Source organism: Chiloscyllium plagiosum, chromosome 10, assembly GCF_004010195.1.
Source record: "Chiloscyllium plagiosum isolate BGI_BamShark_2017 chromosome 10, ASM401019v2, whole genome shotgun sequence".
Lineage (NCBI taxonomy): Eukaryota > Metazoa > Chordata > Chondrichthyes > Orectolobiformes > Hemiscylliidae > Chiloscyllium > Chiloscyllium plagiosum.
In genome coordinates, this window is record NC_057719.1 from 31624799 (window position 1) to 31647986 (window position 23188).

General features: G+C 39.9%; 1 protein-coding gene across 1 annotated transcript in view; it reads right to left on the minus strand.

Moving 5' to 3' along the window:
• Positions 1-23188, minus strand: part of LOC122553924 (mis18-binding protein 1-like) — a 48926-nt gene that overhangs the window by 19066 nt on the left and 6672 nt on the right. Inside the window, exon 2 of the mRNA XM_043698432.1 lies at positions 2709-3277. Within this exon, the coding sequence (XP_043554367.1) occupies positions 2709-3276 (568 nt within the window). The 5' untranslated portion in view covers position 3277. The remainder of the gene's footprint in view (positions 1-2708; positions 3278-23188) is intronic.

The following is a 23188-nucleotide window of genomic DNA, read 5'->3' on the forward strand; positions in this document are numbered from 1 at the left end:
CTGCAAATTCCTTCACAGTCACACACCACCCTAGACGTTCCTCGCTACTCCCTTTATTGTCACTGGATGATAACCTATAAAGCTGTACCAACAGGACTGTCAAGAGTACCTCTATCTCAAGGATTACACTGGTAGTATAAGGCAGCAGCTCATGAGTATTTTCTGAAATAGAGTTTCTGAAGCACAATAAAGTCTTGATTCAACATGTCGATCCAGTGAAGTACAATGTACTAAAAATAAGCTGAAGTTGTACTTGTTTCCAATACAATAGCAAAACAAATCATGGTTGTAATTTAGTATGAATCAACCATGAGGAATTTTTGAATAAGAAATCCAAAATAACAGGCGGCACGGTGGCACAGTGGCACGCACTGCTACCTCACAGCGCCAGAGACCCGGGTTCAATTCCCGCCTCAGGCGACTGACTGTGTGGAGATTGCACGTTCTCCCCATGTCTGCGTGGGTTTCCTCCGGGTGCTCCGGTTTCCTCCCACAGTCCAAAAATGTGCAGGTCAGGTGAATTGGCCATGCTAAATTACCCGTAGTGTTAGGTGAAAGGGTAAATGTAGGGGAATGGTTGCACTTCGGCGGATTGGTGTGGACTTGTTGGGCCGAAGGGCCTGTTTCCACATTGTAAATAATCTAATCTAATCTAAACATCATTGCAGTTTGGCTCAGCTGAAGGATGAGTTGTCAATTCCAGATCCACTCCAGTACTTGTGTTCATAATTAGTGGCAAACTGAGGGGAAAGGTTAACCTCCAAAATAGATTAACTTTTTATTTCTTTGCACTGCTGTGTTTGCTTAATCACAAGCACTAATCTTCAAAAGTAAAAACCGAAAAGAACTGCAGATGCTATAAATCAGAAACAAAAACAGAAGTTGCTGGAAAAGCTCAGCAGGTCTGGCAGCATTTATGAAGAGAAATCAAAGTTAATGTTCCAGGTTTCGTGACCTACCTCCCAACTGACGAAACTGCAGTTCTGAGGAAGGGTCACCATACCCAAAATATTAATTTTATTTCTCTTCACAGATGCTGCCAGACCTGCTAAGCTTTTCCAGAACCTTCAAAAGTACATTGGTTATGAAATGTTTTGGAACTAGCAAACATTAAAACAACAATATAACATTGCTTTAGAAGTGAAACAACTACAAATTCAACTTCCATACGATACCCTGGAATAAAGAAAAGATACCCCACAGCCAGTATGCTTAAAGCAGTGAGAAGAAAATTAGGACTGCAAATGCTGGAGATGAGAGTCAAAATGTTGGCGCTGGAAAAGCACAGACAGTCAGGCAGCTTCCGAGGAGCAGGAGAGTCAAAGTTTCAAGCATAATGGCTTCATCAGCACCATACCTTTTGACTTTGTTGCCTAAAACAGTACCAATTTCAAATAAAATCTGAGTTGCTAAGAAGTTTCCATATTGTACTTGTTATAAGTCATGGAGTGGGGCAGGAGGGAATATAGAAATCATCCATTAGAAGTGGGAATTCAGAATATTGTTGTATCTAATTTTCCTCAATTTGGAGCATATGTTCCAAACAAATGGGTTAAGTTGAAAAGGCAAGGAGAGGCAAAAAGAGTTGAATCTTCATAAGTAGTGAAATGAGCTTAGAACAGACTTAAATGTGACATGCAATAACTTACCAGTGTTAATAAAATATAAAAAATAGATATTTAGATATCACCAATATAAAATGCATTAAAATAGCTCTCGTGTTGAATGATCATTGCTATTATTACATCTTTTTACCATATTTTAATGTAAGTAGCCATGAGACAATAGTCAAGAAAGTTAATAGAAAGCTTTTTTTTGTTACATTTAAGGTTTCAAGATTCAGCAGAAATGTTCAAATTTCAAGGTACATGTGCAGGTTGAGAAAACAGGTTGTCTTAACTTTTGTTAATATTGATTGCACTCAATTCTCGTGTCTAACTGTCATGAAAGCCATTACAAAAGCTCATGGCTTAAAGTGGGTGGAAAAAAAATCTTAAAATGATCTGTTGTATTTCACATTTATTTAGCAAATACTAAAGTGGCAAAGTATGTCGCAACTGACAAGACTGGGAAGATGATGGCCTGATAGCAACGTTACTGGACTTGTAATCCAGAGGTTCAGGCTAATGTTCTCAGATTCAACTTCTATTGTAGCAGTTGGTGAAATGTAAATTTAATTCCCTAATATATTTGGGAAAAATTGCTAACTTCAGCAAAAGTGACAATGAAACTATTGTTGTTGGTCAAAAAATCCAATCTGATTCACTAATGCCCTTGAGGGAAGAAAATTATCATTTTTATCATTCGACCTGGTTTAGATGCAACTCTCTACTATCTGCAGTATGATTGACTCTTAATAGCCATCTCTATAGAAGTCACTCAGTTGGATAAAACTGCTGTAGAAAAGATGAAGCAGATTGATTGCAGCGACTCAAGGTACCTCAGTGACAGCTTCTTGAGCACTATTAAGGATAGGCAATATATCCTGACCAACAACACCCACCATCCATGAAAGGAGGGGTGTTTAGATTTTCTTTTGTTACACTATCAAATTATACATAGAACAAACTTGGATTGTCTCATCAAATGTTGGTGCACCAGTACATGCTGCTCAATACAATTAGCTGCATTCAATGATAAAATAATCAATATATTTAATATGAATAACCCTGAATAATAATCAATATTCAGTCAATATTGGTTCATACCTGAAAATGTGTTTTCTATTACACGTCCATTCACAGATGCAACAGCCCCATTCAAACCACAAGTTCTTTTTTGGGGAGTTCGAAGATGGTGATTTTCAGGGATATGAAGATGGTCACCGTGAAGTTTAGCTTTCATTTTTTGGAACATTTTAGCAGGACTCTCACAGACTATTTGCTTGACCAACGTAGATTCAATAGGATTTAAATCAGATTTGACATGACTCTGGCTTACTTTCACACTTGTTGGATCAGAATCTATTATATCACTGATTTCAGGAGGAATTACATGAAACGTTCCCTCATTTTCCAGGGCTGTGGATTGAAGTTGATGAATTACTTGAGGATTTTTCTTAGCTTTTAATGAGATAATAGGGAATGTGTCTGGAGGTTTCAGATTGGTATTCTCCCTTTGGATACTTGTTGAAATACATGGGAGTTTATGTAAGTCTTTTAATGGAGTACCGTTTGGAATCTGATGAAGAGGTACTGATTTCCAGGTTGTTTTCTGTTCTCTGTCCATTTCAGTGTTGTTGAAAATGTTCTTCTTGGATGGAGTAACAGACACCATACTGAAAAAAAATTATTTTCCTTTTCACTTCTACTGTTCTTCACTGGAAATTTATATCTTTTATATGCATCTGTAAATGATCAAAAAACTAACCCTATGTCTCAAAGACTGGATATCCATGCTGAATGAAAAATCTGTTCAGTAAACAAAATAATACTTTTAGTTACGAGCAAAACTGCTTTGCGTGCCCTCAAGTTTCCCCGTCCTCTGACCTCACAGTATCAAAAGCCAGCAATACTTAAAATTATGTAATTAACACAATGCATATTAAAATTATTCAAAATCAAACTCTGCAGGCAAGTAGGAATAAGATGTAAATGATTTGAATTTCAACCCATTACAAAGTAGTTAATACAAATCACATTTTTTACTCAGTTAGTAAAAATAAAGTTTAAAAGGTAGCCAATAAGTCCAGGAAGCTAACACTGTCCTTGGAGAGAATCCTGAGGGACAGGATGTACATGTATTTGGAAAGGCAAGCACTAATTAGGGAAAGTCAATATGGCTTTGTGTGTGGGAAATCATGTCTCACAAACTTGGAGTTTTTTGAAGTAGTAACAAAGAGAATTGATGAGGTCAGAGCGGCAGATGTGATATGGATTTCAGTAAGGCGTTCGACAAGGTTCCCAATGGGAGACTGGTTAGCAAGGTTAGATCTCTCAGAATACAGGGAGAACTAGCCATTTGGATACAGAACTGGCTCAAAGGTAGAGGACAGAGGTTGGTGGTGGAGGGTTGTTTTTCAGACTGAAGGCCTGTGACCAGTGGAGTGCCACAAGGATTGGTGCTGGGTCCTCTACTTTTTGTCATTTACATAAATGATTTGGATGTGAGCATAAGAGGTCCTAGGGAGTGTTGCTGAAAAAAGAGACCTTGGAGTGCAGGTTCATAAGTCCTTGAAAGTGGAGTCGCAGGTAGATAGGATAGTGAAGAAGGCGTTTGGTATGCTTTTTTTTTATTAGTCAGAGTATTGAGTACAGTAATTGGGAGGTCATGTTGCGGCTGTGCAGGACATTGGTTAGGCCACTGTTGGAATATTGCGTGCAATTCTGGTCTCCTTCCTATCGGAAAGATGTTGTGAAACTTGAAAGGGTCCAGAAAGGATCTACAAGGATGTTGCCAGGGTTGGAGGATTTGACCTATAGGGAGAGGCTGAACAGGCTGAGGCTGTTTTCTCTGGAGCGTCAGAGGTTGAGGGATGACCTTTTAGAGGTTTACAAAATCATGAGGGGCATGGATAGGATAAATAGACAAAGTTTTTTCCCTGGAGTCAGGGAGTCCAGAACTAGAGGGCATAGGTTTAGGGTGAGAGAGGAAAGATTTAAAGAGATCTAAGGGGCAACTTTTTCACACAGAGAGTGGTATGTGTATGGAATGAGCTACCAGAGGAAGTGGTGAAGGCTGGTACAATTGCAATATTTAAAAGGCATTTGGATGGGTATATGAATAGGAAGGGTTTGGAGGGATATGGGCTGGGTGCTGGCAGGTGGGCCTAGATTGGGTTGGGATATCTGGTCGGCATGGACGGGTTGGACCAAAGGGTCTGTTTCTATGCTGTACAACTCTATGACTCTATGATTACTTGTCTGTTATGACTTTCCCATTCTGCCCACTTGTACTAGTAGACACAGACATTATGGAACAGTAAATTTACTTACCACTCTCTCAAAATAATGACATTAGATTCTGCTTAACAGGAACTGATCATTTTCTTTTAAAATTAATTGATATAAATTAACTGTCCCAGCGCCTTCCCCCCACCAAGAAATTATCCTTTGGGAGAAAATACAGTTTCCTGATATTGAAATCTGTTCGGGGATTGAAAGTTTTGTAGTAGTCCCTTCTAATCTTATACTAATTAAACAAATTATTTTCCTTACTTTTGTGTTATCTATATTGCAGGGCTTTGACAGGAATTTGCTGAACTACCTAGTATTAAGTAATACAATGATGAAGTATGACTATATAGCAATGTGGAATCCATTCTTTACAGACCTTCACTACCTTTTTGCCCTTTTATGGATGTTAAGGGCAAGTTTAGCAGTTTGACCATAGGCAATTCAGAATTTCCTTTAAGTCTATCAGGTACTGAACATAGGAATAATACAAGACAATATCACACTATCCAAGTAACACCGGTTCTCCCACTAGCAGATGTGAATGCTGGTTGGAAGACTGAAATGAGGTGACAGAGTACCTTTGGACCTTGATCATTATCAGTAACAGTTTTAACAGCTGGCTCATTAACTCACAGGTGAGATCATTAACATAACACATTTCCTCCATTAAGATCACAGTTTGGATGCTGGATTTTTAAGGATTAATTTAGATTTTCAGAACTGAGTTTTCATCAGACACATACTAAAGTAGCTGATATTCCCGATCATGACACTCAGTTTATTTGCCAACCTTGGCATGGGGCTTCCTGCATGTCAGGATGAAGTTTATGCTGATCTTCCAGTTGTGCCCAATATTTCCCAATAAACTCATGACTGTGTGCTAAAATGTGAAGAACTAGTGCTAATTCAGCAGAAATAAACAGAGGAATGAACATGAGAAATAGGGACAGAAGTAGACTATACAGCCTATCGATCCTGCTCCACCACTCGTTATGATCATGACTGATTTTGGGCATTAACTTCACTTTCCCACCCACTCCAGATATACTTTTTCAATTCATTTGCAGGTTGCAAGTGTTGCACGTCCACACAAAAAAAAAGGGGTTTTGTTGAGACAGATGTCTTGAGGGTTTTCAACAACACTATTTACATGCTATAATATCACAGGTTCTGTGCTAATGTCCCTGTACATTATATACACACAACTAACTGGTTATACACACTATGTTGATTCATGTTGTGTCTTAAAGCACCATCTGTCTGGTCTGTAACTGATGCAGGAACACAACATCTGCAATGTTGTCTGACCAATGCTTTTTAACTGAAAGAATGAAGGACGGCATTTTATACAACAGTCACAAAACAGGACTACTGCATGTCGAACAGCAAAAGATATACAGAGCTAAGTGATTCCATAACCGACCACACTGCAGAATTGCACATCCAGTTGTGAATGGGGTGGACAATTCACTGGAGATGATCAGCATATAATTGCATCTCAACAATGGAGGAGCTCAGTACTGGGTGAAGTCTTCAGCAACAATCTTCTACAAGAAGTGCTAAGTAGGTGATCCATCTTTGGAAGGTTCAGTGTTGACACTTCAATTTAGGTGTGCTGCTCCTGGCATACCCTCCTGCATTCTCCATTGAACCAGGGTTGATCCCCTAACTTGATGGTACTGATTGGGTGAGGACATACCAGGCTATGAGCTTACAGCTTGTGCTAGAGTACAATTCTGCTGCTGTTGTCAGCCCACAGCACCTTGTGGATATCCAGTCTTGAGCTGCTAGATCTGTTCAAAATCTGTCCCATTTAGCGTGGTAATGGTGCCACACAGCATAATGGAGGGCATTCTCAGTGTGAAGGTGGGACTTTGTCTCCACCAGGACTGTGCAGTGGTCACTCTTTTTGATACTGCCATGGACAGATGCACCTGCAGCTGTCAGATTGGTAAAGATGAGGTCAAGTATGTTTTTCCATCATTGGTTCCCTCACAACCTACTGCAGTTTAGCAGCTTATAGAAATCATCATAAAATCTCATTCAGCCCAATAAGTCTACACATACTCTCCAAAGAGCATTCCACCCAGACCCTACCCTATCCTTTGGCTAATCCACCTAACCTACACATTTCTGGACACTATGGGCAAATTAGCATGACCAATCCACCTAACCGGCACACCTTGGTACCGGATACTGGAGCACAGAGAAACCCATGCAAACACAGGGGGATTGTACGTGTAGACTCTACACAGTTGCCTGCAGTTGGAATTAAACCTGGGTCCCAGGTGCTCTGAGGCAGCAATGCTAACCACTGAGCCACTGCACTGCCAGTAGTGCTGCTGTTGAGCTATTCTTGCTGGTGAACATTGAAATTCTCCACCCAGAGCACACTCAGTGCTTCCTCTGAATGCTGTTCAATGTGGAGTAATACTGATTTATTAGTCAAGCGAGGACAGTACTGTACATCATATTCAGCAGGAGGTTTCCTCGCCCATGTTTAATCAGAGGGCAACTTGCTGCTGACTGTATACTACTGTACTGCCACCTCTGTCGAGTCTGTCCTACTGGAATAATAGGACATATCCAGGGATGCTAATGGTAGCACTGGGACATCGCATGTAAGGTATATTTTGTGAGTATGTCTACGTCAGGTTGTTGCTTGACTAGTCAGTCCATGAGACACTTGCCCCAATTTCGGCATTAACCCCCAGATGTTAGTAAGGAAGGCTTTGCAGGTTCAATAGAACTGTTTTGCTGTTGTTATTTCTGGTGCCTAGGTCAGTGCCAGGTGGTCTGTCCAGTTTCATTTTTCTTTTAGACTTTGTAACAAATGATATAATGAGTGGCTTGCTCGGCCATTTCAGAAGGCAGTTGAGAGTCTACCACTTTGGAGTCACATCTCTGCCAGATCAGGTAAGTTTGGCAGATTTCCTTCCTTAAAAGGACATTAGTGAGCCAGATGGGTTTTTCCGACAATCACCCATGGTTTCACGGTCATCACAAGAGTCTTAATTTTAGATATATTTTATTGAATTCAAATTTCACCATCTGCTGTGGCAGGATTCAAACCCAGGATCCCAAAATATAAGCTAAGTTTCTGCATTTACACTCTAGTGGTAATATCACTAGCCTCCCAAATTACTCATTTTTTCTCAAGACAGACTACCTGGTCCATTGTTTCTTGCTTCTTGCATACCCCACTTCCAATTCCTATGAATAAAGGAGCAATATTTGCTACTTTCCAATCTGATAGAACTTTTCCATTATTTAGTCTTCAACGTCTAAAATTAAGCCCACAGACCTAGAGTCTGCCCCCAGCTATGTCTGTTCATCGGTATTCTTTCCATAATGATTGTAACTTGAGTTATTTTCTTCCTTCCAACTCTTGATTTCTAGCTATTTTGTATTCTTCAGTGAAGACGAAAGCAAATATTTGTTTCCTTCATCCACCATTTCCTTTTCTACAAACTCACCGAGGATGTGGATTAGTTTAGTTGGCTCGACAGCCAGCTTGCACGTAAAGTGATGCCAACATGGGTCAAATTCCCTCATCGGCTGAGGTTACAATAAAGGATTCACCTTCTCAACATCGCCTGAGGTATGGCTACCCTCAGTTTAAACCACCAATCATCTTTCACTAAGGAGAGCGTTGCCCCATGGTCTGACAACTTTACCTTACTTATGTTTTTCTTTGTTAAACAGCTGTAGAAATTATTACAATCCATTTTTATATTTCTGGCAAGCTTGTCTTTCATCATTAGATTTCTTCCTCTTGATTAATTTCAATCATTTTCTCTGGCCTTCTTTACAATTAGCCCAATCACTTTGACACAATTATGTGCATTTTCCTCAAGCCTGATGCTTTCCTTAGCTTATTTAATAAATAATAGATGGTAGGTCCTCTCTTGAAGCTTCCTCTCACTAGAAATATATTCATTTTATATGTATTTGTATATATTTATTCTGAATATTCTGAAATACCCCTGCAAATTCAATGTTTGTGTAAAGATTTGTAGCTTAGGTGCCTGTTGTCGTGGTTGTGGGTATGATTGCCGAGCTGGGAAGTTGATTTGCAGACATTTCGTCCCCTGTTTAGGTGATATCTTCAGTGCTTTGGAACCTCCTGTGTCTTCTGGAATTTATTTGGTTCCGTTTCTGTTGCTGTGTTTGTTGTGGCCACTATATTGAGTCTAGGTCAACGTGCTTGTCCGTGGCTGAGTGCCATGCTTTTAGAAATTCTCTGGCTGTCCTCTGTTTAACTGGTCCTCAGCCACAGGTCTCCATCAACAAGCACTTTGACCTAGACCCAATATACCAGCCACTATAACAAACAACCAGAACTGGCAACTGGAAACAGCGGAAACAGAACCAAATAAATTCCAGAAGACACAGTACAGCAGTGCTTCACAGAAGACTCCAAAGCACTGAAGACATCACTTAGACAAGGGATGAAACATCTGTAAATATACCTCCCAGCTCGGTCAACATACCCACAACCACTATCCCTGTAAATATTGGTCACTGTTTCTCTATTGGCCTACCCCTGAGACAAGTCTCCTGGCTCACTTCAGCTTTCATGCCCTCACAGTTGCCCTTATTTTAAGTGCAAAATATTAGTCTTGGTTCTAACATTGTCTTCTTCAGACCACATGTAAAAAAATGAATCATATTTTACTTGCTGATATCTCTATGCACCTTTTACCTGAGCAAATTAATTAATCCTGTCACTTTACACATTATTAAATCTAGTGTAATCTGCTATCTGCTCATTTCCAGGGCATGTATCCTATGAGATGGTCTCAAAAGCCTTATGAGCAGCCAATGTTTCATAGTGGTTATTATGAGGTTGTCTGTGGATCACTCCTATTAGTAACTTCCCCTACTATTCGTCAACTCAACCCAAATCGATTGTGAACCATTCATCTTTAACTATTTCACCAATGACATCTTCTGAATATCATTCACGATCTCCACAACAACTATCAGATCGTGTTTATTGCCTTCATCCTATTTTAATGATCCACTGGTCAAGATTAGCAGAATGTGTATTCAGGAACATTTTAAGGAAATTCCTGACTGTCTGATGGACTAGATTCTACTACATTAAAGAGAACCTGGAGATACAGGAAGTCAAATCTACAAAGAAAATCACCATTGATACTGATATCAAGCTGGTGAATCATTGCCAAATTATTAGATATTGGATTGTCTCATCAGGGATTCCCACCTCGATCTTAACATACTAGTCTGAAAACACCGGATCTCAGAAGCTAAGCAGACTCAAGCCCAGTTCGTACTTAAGAGACAAGCTGGGAACAAAAAGTGCAGTAAGCTGACCCTCTTGTGGCCCAATGATAGTGGGCCTACTCCTGAACTGAGTCCTGGATTCAAAAATTACCTACTCCAGATGTGCATAATAACATTTCTGAACAATTTAATTAGAAAAGTAGGTTAAATAGAGAAAAGTGAAATTTAATCAGGACAGTGTACATATAAAGAAAGTGTGCTACAAGTTAATTCTAAAAGGAAAATTGTATTTTTCTTTATTATTATTATTTACCTGTTCATAACATTTAATGAAATTGAGTTGGACTGGTTTCAAGTTTTTCACCATTTAAAGAGAACCCCGATTTACATTTGTATACAATAGAGTAAAGTGGGCGGCACGGTGGCACAGTGGTTAGCACTGCTGCCTCACAGCGCCACAGACCCGGGTTCAATTCCTGCCACAGGCGACTGACTGTGTGGAGTTTGCACATTCTCCGTGTCTGCGTGAGTTTCCTCCGGGTGCTCCGGTTTCCTCCCACAGTCCAAAGATCTGCAGGTCAGGTGAATTGGCCATGCTAATTTGCTCGTAGTGTTAGGTAAGGGGTAAATGTAGGGGTACGGGTGGGTTGCGCTTCGGCGGGTCAGTGTGGACTTGTTAGGCCGAAGGGCCTGTTTCCACACTGTAAGTAATCTAATCTAATCTAACTATCAAAACGGTCTTAATTAACAATAATCACTTGTGCCTAAAAAGTAGATCTTGAAATTATTTTGAATTTTTCAACCTTAAATCTGGTATTATATTAAATTTAAATGGTACTGAAAACAAAATTTGAAAACCTTGTTACATATTCAATATTAACTCATTATGCAGTGCATGAATTAACACTCAAGGAATTAAAACAGGGCCACAGAAGGTCATTTCTCAAAGATGAAAATGTAATCAATGCCTGACAAGTAGATTATAATGGAATTCATAAGGATCTTTAAGTCTACTCTCCATTTAATTGAGATTTTTGCTATTTTGTGTATATGCAAGAAATTTGTTTTGGGAAGTGGTAGGTGAAACCAGAACCTAAGAATCCTAGGTATTTGTAAAAAGCTCAAACAGAATTTTTTTTATGCTGCAGTTGTTGATTTGGAACACAAAAATAAACCACACACAAAAAGAAATAAGGTAGCCAAGCTAAACAATTAATTGCACAATTTATTGGTTCTTACTGATTCACTAAAAAGAGACAGCATCTGAATGTGAAGATGACAGATTTGTGATCTTGATTTATAGATGCAAATTCACAAGTTTGAGGACATTCAGAAGTTTGCTTGACAACAAGCATCATAAGTCATTAATGAATAACTATGTGTTCTAATATATTAATAAAGGCTGCAGTTCCTTGACATAATTACAAATAATAAAGACCAGTCAACCAAACTCAATTCATCCATGTGAAAAAATAATAAAATTATCAAAACACGCAATTGTTTAAAAGATTCCAGAACTTTTGTCTCTGCTACTTTGTCTGCACTATCTCCAGCATTCAAGATACAGTCTGTCCAGAATACGAGCAGGCTTGATCAATCTGGACCTGTACTATTATTATGTAGTTTAATATTGTGTTGCCTTGCAGCTTGCTTTTCTGCCTTACTTTAAATGGTGTGTCTAAAATATCTAGACCCAAGGCTTTTCTCCAAATTAGACAGCAGTACGTCCTAGTGTAGAATGGAAGCAATCATTTAGCCTCTCTAGCCTGTTCCACATTCAATGAAGTCATGATGGATGTGCGATTCAACAATGTAACCACCTGTGTCCCATATTCCTTAGTATCACTGCTAACAAAAAAAAAGTTTAAAATTAATGAAAGATCTAACAAGAATTATTATTTGTAAAAGAGACAAGCTCAAGGGGTAAGGCTACTTCAGCACAACCTCCTGGATCCCTCTACCTACCTCGCTGGTAGTCACACCCTTCAGTTCCTGACCAAATGTCAGGTACAAAAGTTAAAAATCACAACACCAGGTTTATTTAGAAGCACTAACTTTCGAAGCACAACTCCTTCATCAGGTGGTTATCATCAGTTACAACCACCTGAAGAAGGAGCAGCGCCCCGAAAGCTAGTGTTTCTAAATAAACCTGGACTATAACCTGGTGTTGTGTACAACCATGAAAACTGTGAGCCAAACAAAAAACACCTCTTCCCCATTGCATTAAATTCCATGAACTATATAATCACTTAGGCTGTGTCCTACTCTGAATGTGATCTCTCCTTCACGACCAGCTAAAACTTATTGGTCACCTTGTTTTATAACTTATGCCAATTTGCTGGCCCCTCCATTGTTTCCGGGTTTTACCAATTAGAAAATACACTGCTCTTTTATTTTCCGGTCTTAAATGGATGATTTTACATTCATTTAACATGCAAAGTCAACTGTCACAGTTTTGCCAGTTTACTTAAATCAACATCCTTTTTGTGAATTGCACGTAATGCTACCTATTTGTGCATCATTGGCAAATTAGCATATGTTGCTTCCTACATCACAAAATAAATATATTGAATAACTCAGGCTATAATACAGACTCTTGCAGGAGATCATTAGCCAATTAGAGCATTATTCCCTCTCTGTTTCTGATGACTTGACCAAATCAGTACTCCCTCTCCAGTGCAACTGTCAACTTCTTGAACAATTATGTTTCAGCCAGCTTCGTAACCATTTCTAATATGATCTCATCCTCTATAACTTGAGGCTTATTCAAGAGGTTTCACATGCAATGCAGGTAGAAACCTTTTGGAAGAAAAGGTGCATCATCACCTTGGATTTATTTCATAATTATCATGGTTTCTCATTTCTTAAGAAAATTAGTTAAGCAGCATTGCTTGAACTCACGTTTCCTGCATTTAATAATAGTCAGGTTTCAAATGTCAGATATAAACTGATTTTGTCACTTCTTGATTATGGTAATTTATTGGCCAACTTTCACTCTGCTGGGATCTCCTCCATATCCACCATCTGTCACATGATGATTGCCAGTACTAAACAAATAACTTTGCCCTGTTAAGATTTAGCCATCTTGCCTTTATTAAGATCATTGAGATTACCTAGCTACGTTTTAGAGTAGGAATGATGTTCATATCTTCCCTTTTGAGTAATGGGAGAAACTAAACATTAAGAATATTTGTTAAATTGCATCCTTCAGGTTCAAGCCAATTAACATTCAAATATATGTCACATCATTTCAAATTGTGGCCATGGTCACAGTACCAAATCAAATTATTACAGTTTCATGGAGCCTCATATTATCTATTTAATATGCTTTCTTGTGAACCAGTGAACACTTGCAACTTTTTTCACTGGAGCATGGGAGGTTGAGAGGTGACATTATAGAGGTTTATACGATCATGAGCGGTACAGATGGGGTTAATGATCGGTGTCTATTCCCTAGGATGGGGGATTTCAAGACTAGGGGGCACATTTTTAAGGTGAAAGGAAAGAGATTTTAAAAAGACATTGAGATAATTTTGTTTTAAACAGAAGGTGGTTTGCCTGTGAAATGAACATCCTGAGGAAGGAATGGATGTGGGCATAACTGTCACGAAATGACAAAAGGAGGGAATGAGAAATTCTATAGCCTTAAAACTTGCTCTTAAACATTTAGACTGAAATGCAATATTGAATTATAGAACACATTTGCTGCACACTAGAAAAGACAGGCAGGGATTGTAAGGCAAGAACATTTGCCTTAACAGCACTGAGTCTGTTCTGTGTAGACATTCACAGCTATTCCCTTGTGAAACTAATAAGGGTGTTTGATTCTGACCTTGAAACAAAACTTGGTATCAATTAACTTCTTCTCTCCCTTAATGTCCTTCACGGTCATCTGTCTAGTTAAGAACATGCAGTGTTTTTGTAAGCTTTTTATATAAAGAAGCCTGTTTGTGACAGGACAGCAAAGCAGCATGCTAAGGCTCTTGAAGAGCTGGTGCCCTACTCTCCTGGGTTATTAGAACCTAGTTAGTTTAGCTTATAGGTATCAGTGTTATGTTGTAACAGTGATGCTATTGGTAAATAAAGGGGATATCTATAATTAAGCTAAACTGTCTGTGAGGGGTTTATGGTCCAGGAACGGGCAGTTGGGACTGGTGTAGTTGACATGGACTGGTTGGACTGAAGCATCTGTTTCCATGCTATATGACTGACTTACTGCAGTATTATGGTAGTCCATTTGCCCTCTATTTTTATTTCATTTGCAAACATACTCAAATAGTCTGACAGCATATTTGTATATTTATCACAGTTGGTTTGGCTAGGATAATGATTTTGATTTCCAACTAGTTAAGACATTTCAGACAGAAAGTAGGATAACTGATTCATTGGACGTTTCATGATAGACATTAATGAATCAGCTAAAATGTTCTCTTCCACAGTTGCACTGGGAATCACGGCACAGTCAAGCTGTCCATGCTTTATTAGCAATGCAGTTATGAAAGATTAGATTATAAACATTTTAAAGATCCTTGTTTAAAGAGAAAGTGAATTGAATATTTTAGTTCATACTGCAAACAATACACACATTGTAAATCGCTCCAGTCCTGAATGTATAAAACCACCATTTCTGGATTTTGGAATTTGGTGGTAATAGAATGATGTTGCAATGCCTAACCACAAGAGGGAGAACATGAAACACCATCAGTTATAAGCATTGATCTGAAAGATAAAATACGCTAAAACACAAATTTGTAATAAAATATGTTTTACTAATCCAAAAGATGTATTCTGTCATGCTTCTAGCCCCAAACTATATTAAAGCAATTGTGCAAGTTGTTTGTGGCTGCTCAAAAAAACTTCTGGACAACTGGTATTTCTGAACAATCAATTTCAAGACTGGAGAGCTGTGTATCTTACCATTCTAGACTGCAGCCTGATTATTTATTTTCCTAATTCAAATAAAACTATCTGTTGATTCAAAACTTGTAACAATTTAGGGAATGTTCATTTAGACTATTAGTTTGTTGGAAATGAATCCAGATGCATTTGGTGCATTCCAATGCTAAAGTATAATGTTGCATTTTATAATGTAATTCCCAGCTTATAGAAAGGCTACAAAGCACAGGCAGTAATTCAACCCAAGCAAGATTAAAATAGTCTTTCTGGAAACTGGGAACGAAAGCACTGAAAATGCTGTAACGAACAAGTCAAAGTATCTTTGCCTTTTTAGCTTTGTGAATTTCCAAGTTCGGATAAAAGGTCACACAGCTGAAACAACTTTCTCTCTCCACAGCAATTTCTGCAGCTCTGCTTTTATCTCTCAGAGGGTATTCCAGCTTGACTCATTTGTCCATTCTTTCCCCTTTAAATGATTATCTAATCCCCTGTTGAAATTACATGCATCTCTACCATCCTCTCAAGCAATTAACTCCACATTATAGACAGATGCTGCAAACATTTTTCTCCTCATCACCTTTGGTTCTTTGTCTGATCACTTTGAAGATGTATTTCTAGAATTCAACTCTTGCATCAATGTCTAGACCTCTCACGATTTTGAATAACTATAAAAATCCCTTAATTGCTGAGGGAATATGAGCTGGTAGGAGTAAAATGAAGAGGATAATATCAAAAGGCAATAATCTTGGATTACTACTCAAAATTACTACGCAAAAGGCTAAATAAAGTGAGTGTTAAATAAGTGGTTTAAAGATTGGCATGAGAGAAATAGGTTACAAATCATTGGGGTCTGGCCCCAGTACTGATTGGCACAATTTTACTGTCAAGTCATATAAATAAGGTGATAGAGTGAACATTAAACTAAATAGTGTGGGCAAAAGATCATATTTAGGATGATGTAGTACGTTGAACAGATAAGGCAAGGCAAACGTGAAGTGTAGCAGTAAGGGAAATGATGATTAGAGCACGGCAGGAAGGAATAAAGAATGAAAACCCAAGAGTGAATCAGCAGATAAAGCTTGAGTTTACAAAAACATTTAGTAGACAGAACTAAAGTTTCCATATCTGAAGGCATATGTCATTAATAGGTGATATAGTAGCACACTATTGGTGAAGTACACAAGAAAAAATAACAGGGTATATAAAAAAGGAATTGTGGATATCGGAAATTTGAAACAAAAACAGAAATTGCTGAAGCAGGTCTGGCTAGATCTGGAGCGAGCGAGACAGAGCGAGCGAGAGAGATAACATTTTGAGCCTATTGGTCAATCTTCAGAATGAATGAAAGCTTGTGAATGGATATGGAGATACAAATGGGTGATTTTGATCTGCATATGGATCAGACAAATCATATTTACAAGACTTGTCTCTTAACGTGTTTTTAAAGAGTACTTTCACATCAATTTCTTATCTTCGAGAGCAGACATTACCACACCTGGTAATATGCAATGAGACAGGATTACAGCAATTAATGACAGTGAAAGTGCACCTTGACAGCAGTGATTGTAATATGATCAAATATTTATGTTCAGCTTGAGGGACAGAAGAGTGAATCTAAGAAGTATTTTGAATCAGGACAATTATGAAGCATGTAGACACAAAGTGAAGTGGGAAACTAGAATACAGGGTAGATCATAAGAGATTCCAGAGCATAACATTTAAGGTGATGAGAGTGAATATTCAGAAAAGGTACAGTTCACTTTTGGTTCTTTGTCTAAACACTTTGAATATGTATTTCTAGAGCTTGAGAAAAAATAAACTTCAAGGGATGGATGCATCATCCACAACCATCTAAGGAAGTTAAAGAGTTTGCATTTAAAGAAAAAGGCCATAATGATGAGTGAAAGTCAGAAAACTGGACTCAAACCAAAAAGAATGTCCCGGGTTCAATTCCCGCCTCAGGCGACTGACTGTGTGGAGTTTGCATGTTCTCCCCGTGTCTGCGTGGGTTTCCTCCAGGTGCTCCGGTTTCCTCCCACAATCCAAAAGATGTGCAGGTCAGGTGAATTGGCCATGCTAAATTGCCCGTAGTGTTAGGTAAGGGGTAAATGTAGGGGTATGGGTGGGTTGCGCTTCGGCAGGGCGGTGTGGACTTGTTGGGCCGAAGGGCCTGTTTCCACACTGTAAGTAATCTAATCTAATCTAAAAAAATGTCAAAGATGACTAAAAAATGAAAGCTAAAACGAAATATAAAAAACAGATAGTAAGTGTTCTCACTGAACAATAAGTTTGCAAATGGAGCACTATGTGGGAAAATGTGAAGTTGTTCATTTTGTAAGGCATAATAACAGAAGAGGATTATTTAAATGGAGAAAAAAGCCAGCTGAAAGCAGTTATAGGCAGAAGCCGAATAGCCTGGGGCTCTTTTATCTTGGAGCATCAGAGGCTGAATGGTTACCTTATGGGAGATTTACAAAATCATGAGGGGCAAGGAAAGAGTGAATAACCAAGGTCTTTTTCCCAGGGTAGGGTAGCCCAAAACTAGAAAACATAGGTTTAAGGTGAGATGGGAAAGATTTAAAAAGGTACCTGAGTCGTAACCTTTTGGTGGGTATATGGAATGAGTGGCCAGAGGGAGTGGTGGAGGCAACATTTAAAAGGCATCTATATGAATAGGAAGGGTTGAGGGATATGAGCCAAATGCTGGCAAATGGAACAGTTTGGAATATCTGGCCAGCATGGATGAGCTGGACCCCATTTCCATGCTGTACTAGGACTCTAATTATATAGTATTGTCAATAGGTTTGATAAATGCTGAGAGGATGTTTCCCCTGATGAGAAGGTATAGGTCCTGATGAGAAGGTATAGGTCCAGATGACATAGTCTCAGAGAATTTAAGACTGAGATAAGGAAAAATCTTTTCCTCCCTGAATGTTTTTGGAATACCTTGCAGAGCCCTTCTGTATATTTCCCTAAATGCAGTAGAGGCAGGGTCATTGAACACTGGAAGGCAGAGGAGGTACATTTCTGACTATCTTTAACAAAGGAGTAAAATGCTTTTCAAGGTTAGGCTGAAATGTATAGTTGAGGCCACAGTAAGAACATCATGTTCTTGATACTCCTGACTTATTCCCATAACTTTTAAGGACCCTTGACTGCAGGTCCTACCCCAGTTTGCTTTATCAACATGCAACACCTTGTGTTTATCTAACTAAACTCCATCTGCCAGTTGATCAAGATCTCACTGCATTCCCAGATAACCTGCCCACTATTGCACGAATCTTAGTGTCATCTGCAACCTTACTAACCATAGCTTCTAAATTCTCATCCAAATCATTTTTATGAATCACAAATAACAGTGGATCCAGCACCTATCCCCATGGCTCACTGCTGGTCACAGGCCTCCAGTCTCAAAAAACAATCCTCTACCACCAACCTCTGTCTAAAGGTCAAGCCAATTTTGTATCCAATTAGCTAGCTCTCCTGGACCCTGTGAGGTTTAACCTTACTCCACAGCCTACATGCAGTATCTCAAAGGTCTTGCTAAAGTCCATGTAAACAGCATCTACTGCTCTGCCCTCATCTACTTTCTTGGTCACACTCTCAAAAAAACTCAACCAAATTCATGAAATGTTATTGCCCATACACAAAGCCATGCTGACTATCCCATATGAGTTTTTGCCTCTCCAAATACCTGTAGATCTTATTTGTCAGAATCCCCTCTAACAATTTACCCATCATAGATGTTAGGCTCACTGATGTATAGTTCCCAGGCATTTCCCTGCAGCCTCTCAAAAATGGCATAGTGGCTAATGTTGTTTACATGGACTTTAGCAAAGCCTTTAATGAGGTACTGCACAGTAGGTTGTTGAGTAAGGTTAAATCCCACAGGATCCAAGGACAGCTAGCTAACTGGATACATAATTGGCTTGATGGCAGAAGACAGTTTTTTTTAGACTGGAGGCCTGCGACCAGCAGTGAGCGACAGGGATAGGTGCTGAGTCCACTGTTGTTCGTGATTTATAAAGATGATTTGGATGAGAATTTAGGAGGTATGCTTAATAAGTTTGCAAATAACACTAAGATTGGTGGTATGGTGGACAGTGAAGAAGGTTGTCTGGGAATCCAGCGAGATCTTGATCAACTGGGCCAGTGGGCTGAGGAATGATAGATGGAGTTTAATTTAGATAAATGCAAGGTGCTGCATTTTGATAAAGCAAACCATGGTAGGACCTACGGTCAATGGTCAGGCCCTGGGGAGTGAACTAGAACAAAGAGATTTAGGGGTACAGGTTCATAGCTCCTTGAAAGTGGACTCACAGATAAACAGGGCATTGAAGACAACTTGGCATGCTAGCTTTCATTGGTCAGAACATTGAGTATAGGAGACGAGATATCTTTTTGCAGCTGTACAAGACATTTGGAGTAATCCATGCAGTTCTAGTCGCCTTGCTATAGAAAGGATATTATTAAACAAGAAACAGCACAGAAAAGATTTACTAGGACACTACCTGAACTGGAAGGTTTGTGTTACAAGGGGAGGTTGGATAGGCTGAGACTCTTTTCCCTGGACCACAGGAAGCTGAGGAGTGATCTTATTGAGGTTTATAAAATCATGAGAGGCATAGATAACACTGATGGGGACAGGCTCTTCCCCATGGTAGGGGAACTAGAGGACATAGGTTTAAGAGGGGAAGAGACACAAATGGGTCCAGAGATGCAATTCTTTCACACATATGGTGGTGAGTGTCTGGAACAGAGGTACTGGTGGAAGTTTAAGAAACATTTAGACAGGTGACATGGATAGGATAGGTATGGAGGGACATGGATCAAGTGCAGGCAAATGGGATTAGTTAAAATTGTGGAAACTGGGTGGCATGGGCAGGCTGGGCCAAAGAGCCTGTTTTCATGTTGCAGACCTCTATGACTCTATTAGAAACATGTCCAGCTCTGCGCTATACAACATTCCAGATTCATTAGCCAGACAAAAGAAATACAATTTTCACGTGTCTTAAATGGATGACTCCTTATTCAGATTAAACCCTCTGGTCACAGACTCTTTTAGAGAGGAAATAACCTCTGCACATCTACCACATTAAGTCCCCTAAGAATCTTAAATGTTTCAATAAGACCCCCTCTAATTCTTCTAAACTTTAATGAGTATAAGCTCAACCTACTGAATCTTCCTCCATACTCAATCAACCAGGTGAACCTTCTGTGGACTACTTACATTGCTGGGATAGCTTTCCTTAGATAACAGGACCAAAACTGTTTATGGCATGAGTCAGTCCACAGCCAAAATGCCATGTAGTGTTTTAGTAATACTTAGGACTATGAGACAAAGACGCAAACATAGGCCAGGTGAAAGTGGGTACTGCAGATGCTGGAGATTAGAGTTAAGATTAGAATGGTTCTGGAAAAGCAGAGCAGGTCAGGCAGCATCCGAGGAGCAGGAAAATTGACGTTTTGGGCAAAAGCCCTTCATCAGGAATGAGGAAGGTTGGAATGGAGTAAGGTGGGGTGGGGTGGGAGATGAGGAAACTGGTGAAGTCCATATTGATCCCATGGGGTTGAAGGGTCCTGAGGCGGAAAATGAGGCATTCTTTCTCCAAGCGTCGGATGCTAAGGATAGTGGCGATGGAGGCGATCCAGGACCTGGATGTCCTCAGCAGAGTGGGAGTTGAAATTTTTGGCCACAGGGCGATTGGGTTGATTGGTACGCATGTCCCGGAGATGTTCTCTGAAGCGCTCTGCGAGTAGGTGTCCAGTCTCCCCAGTGTAAACGAGACCGCATCGGGAGCAACGGATACAATAAATGATACGTGTGGAAGTGCAAATATAGGACATTCAGGTCATCAAATCTGCTACACCATTCAATTCAATCATAGCAGTGACAAACCTCAGCTCAACTCAGCTGTATATTCTCCATAACCCTTAAATGCCTGACTGATTAAAAATGTCCATCTCAGCCTTCAATATAACCCAACATCAACAGGCTTCTGTGGTAAAGAATTCCACAGATTTATAACCCTCAAGAAATTCCTTCCCATCTACATCTTAAATGTAAAACCCTTTATTCTCAGATTGTGTCCTCTGGTCCTAGACTGTCCCGCAAAGAGAAACAAACCTTTCCATATCTCCCTATCAAGTCCTTGAAGAATCTTGTACATTTCCAGAAGGTCACATTTTTAATAAAGGCAAACAATCCATTTGCTTTCTCTTTAACCCAATGCACTTGAGATTAGCTTTTTGGGATTCATGCACGAGAACACCAAATTCCTCCACTGCAGCTTTTTGTGGTAGTTCCCAAATTAAATATTACTCAACTCCTCCATTCACACTGTCACGATGCATCACTTCACATTTTTCCATGTCATATTCCATGTCAAGTTTCTGTCCGCTCACTCAACTTGTCTAATTCACTCTGTAACTGTTACCCTCCTCTTTGTGTCAACTTCAAACTTGGCAGTAATTAATTAATATCATCCAAACATATAGTAAATAACTCTGGACCCAGTACTTATCCCTGCAGTCCTCCAATAGCCTCCTGTATCCCAACAGGAGTTCATTAAAGAAAACATAACACCTACCCCTGCTTTTAATTCAATTGGCTCCTTTCTGAACTATTAACATGCTTCTGAGAGTGTAATTCAACATGATACCCCGGCTGTGGTGAAATTAACGCTTTCTTTTATTATCCTATGACCGTACGAGCTACACGTCAACAAAATATTGTTCAAGGATCCATGCTGAGGCACAGTTAATGCCAGTCTTTCATTAAGTAGATAAACAGGGGGCTGAATGAACACAGCAAGCCAGGCAGCATCAGGAGGTGGAGAAGTCAACAGTTGGATATAACCCTTCTTCGGGAATGGAAGCGGCGATAAGGGGAGCTGCAGATAAAGAGGGGGTAGAGATGGGAAGGGTAATGGTCGGGTGAGGAGTGAAATGGTGAGGTAGTAATAGGAATATGGGTGGTGGGTACAACAGGTTGATTGATGGGAGGGTATCTGGTTGGTATGTAGAAGGAAGGGCCGGTAGGAGGAATAGAAGGCATGAAGCAGGGCTGAAAAAGGAGTTAGGGGATGGGAAGGACGATTATTTGAAATTGGAGAATTCAACATTAAGTCCTCCAGGCTGTAAGCTGCCCAGGCATAAGATAAGGTGTTGCTCCTCCAATTTGCAGTCTGATTCGCTGTGGCATGGGAGGAAGCCGTAGTTGGACATGTCAGAGAGGGAGTGGGAAGGTGAATTGAATGGGCGGTGACCAGGTGGTCAGGCTGGCCCTTACAGTCCCAGCTGAGATGCTTGGCAAAACATTCCCTTAGTTTATGTTTAGTTTCACCTTTTTAGAGAGGACCATATCGGGAACTCTCCAAAACCACACCCTACCTCCTACTTGATCACAACCCCACCACGATCCATCAAGCCACTGTCACCCACATTGTTCGTGTCCTCATTGCCTCTAGTGATCTCCTCTCCACTGCCTCAAACTTCAATCCCACAGGTGCGCACTGCCCGTTTCTACTTACTCTCCAAGCCCAACTACCCAGCCAACCCATGGCCTTTGCATGGTCCTGCCCCACCGAACTCATTTCTTCCTACCTCGACTCCATTCTCTCCCCCTTGGTCTAGGCACTTCCACCTACATTTGGGAAACCAACCAAATTCTCCAACTTTTCAGAAACTTCCAGTTCCCCAGTCCCAAGCACTTCATCTTCACTATGGACGTGCAGTCCTTACACACATTCATTCCCCACAATGATGGCCTGTTGACCCTCAGTTTCTTGCTGTCCAACAGACCCATCCAGTCCCCTTCCACCAATACCCTCCTCTGCCTCACCAAATTAGTCCTCACCATCAATAATTTTTCCTTCATTTCTTCCCATTTCCTCCAAATCCAGGGGCACTCGCACAGGTCCCAGCTACACCTGCCTCTTTGTTGGCTACGTCAAAGTCAGTCTTCAATACATACAGAGATACCGTTCCCTAATTCTTCCCTTATTACATGGATGACTGCATTGGTGCTGCATCCTGCATCCAGGCTGAACTGAAGCAGTTCATCGAATTTGCCAACAACTTCCACCCGACCCTTAACTTCACTTGGTCAAGATAAGAATGAGACTGACAGGGTAGTTGTTATGGGG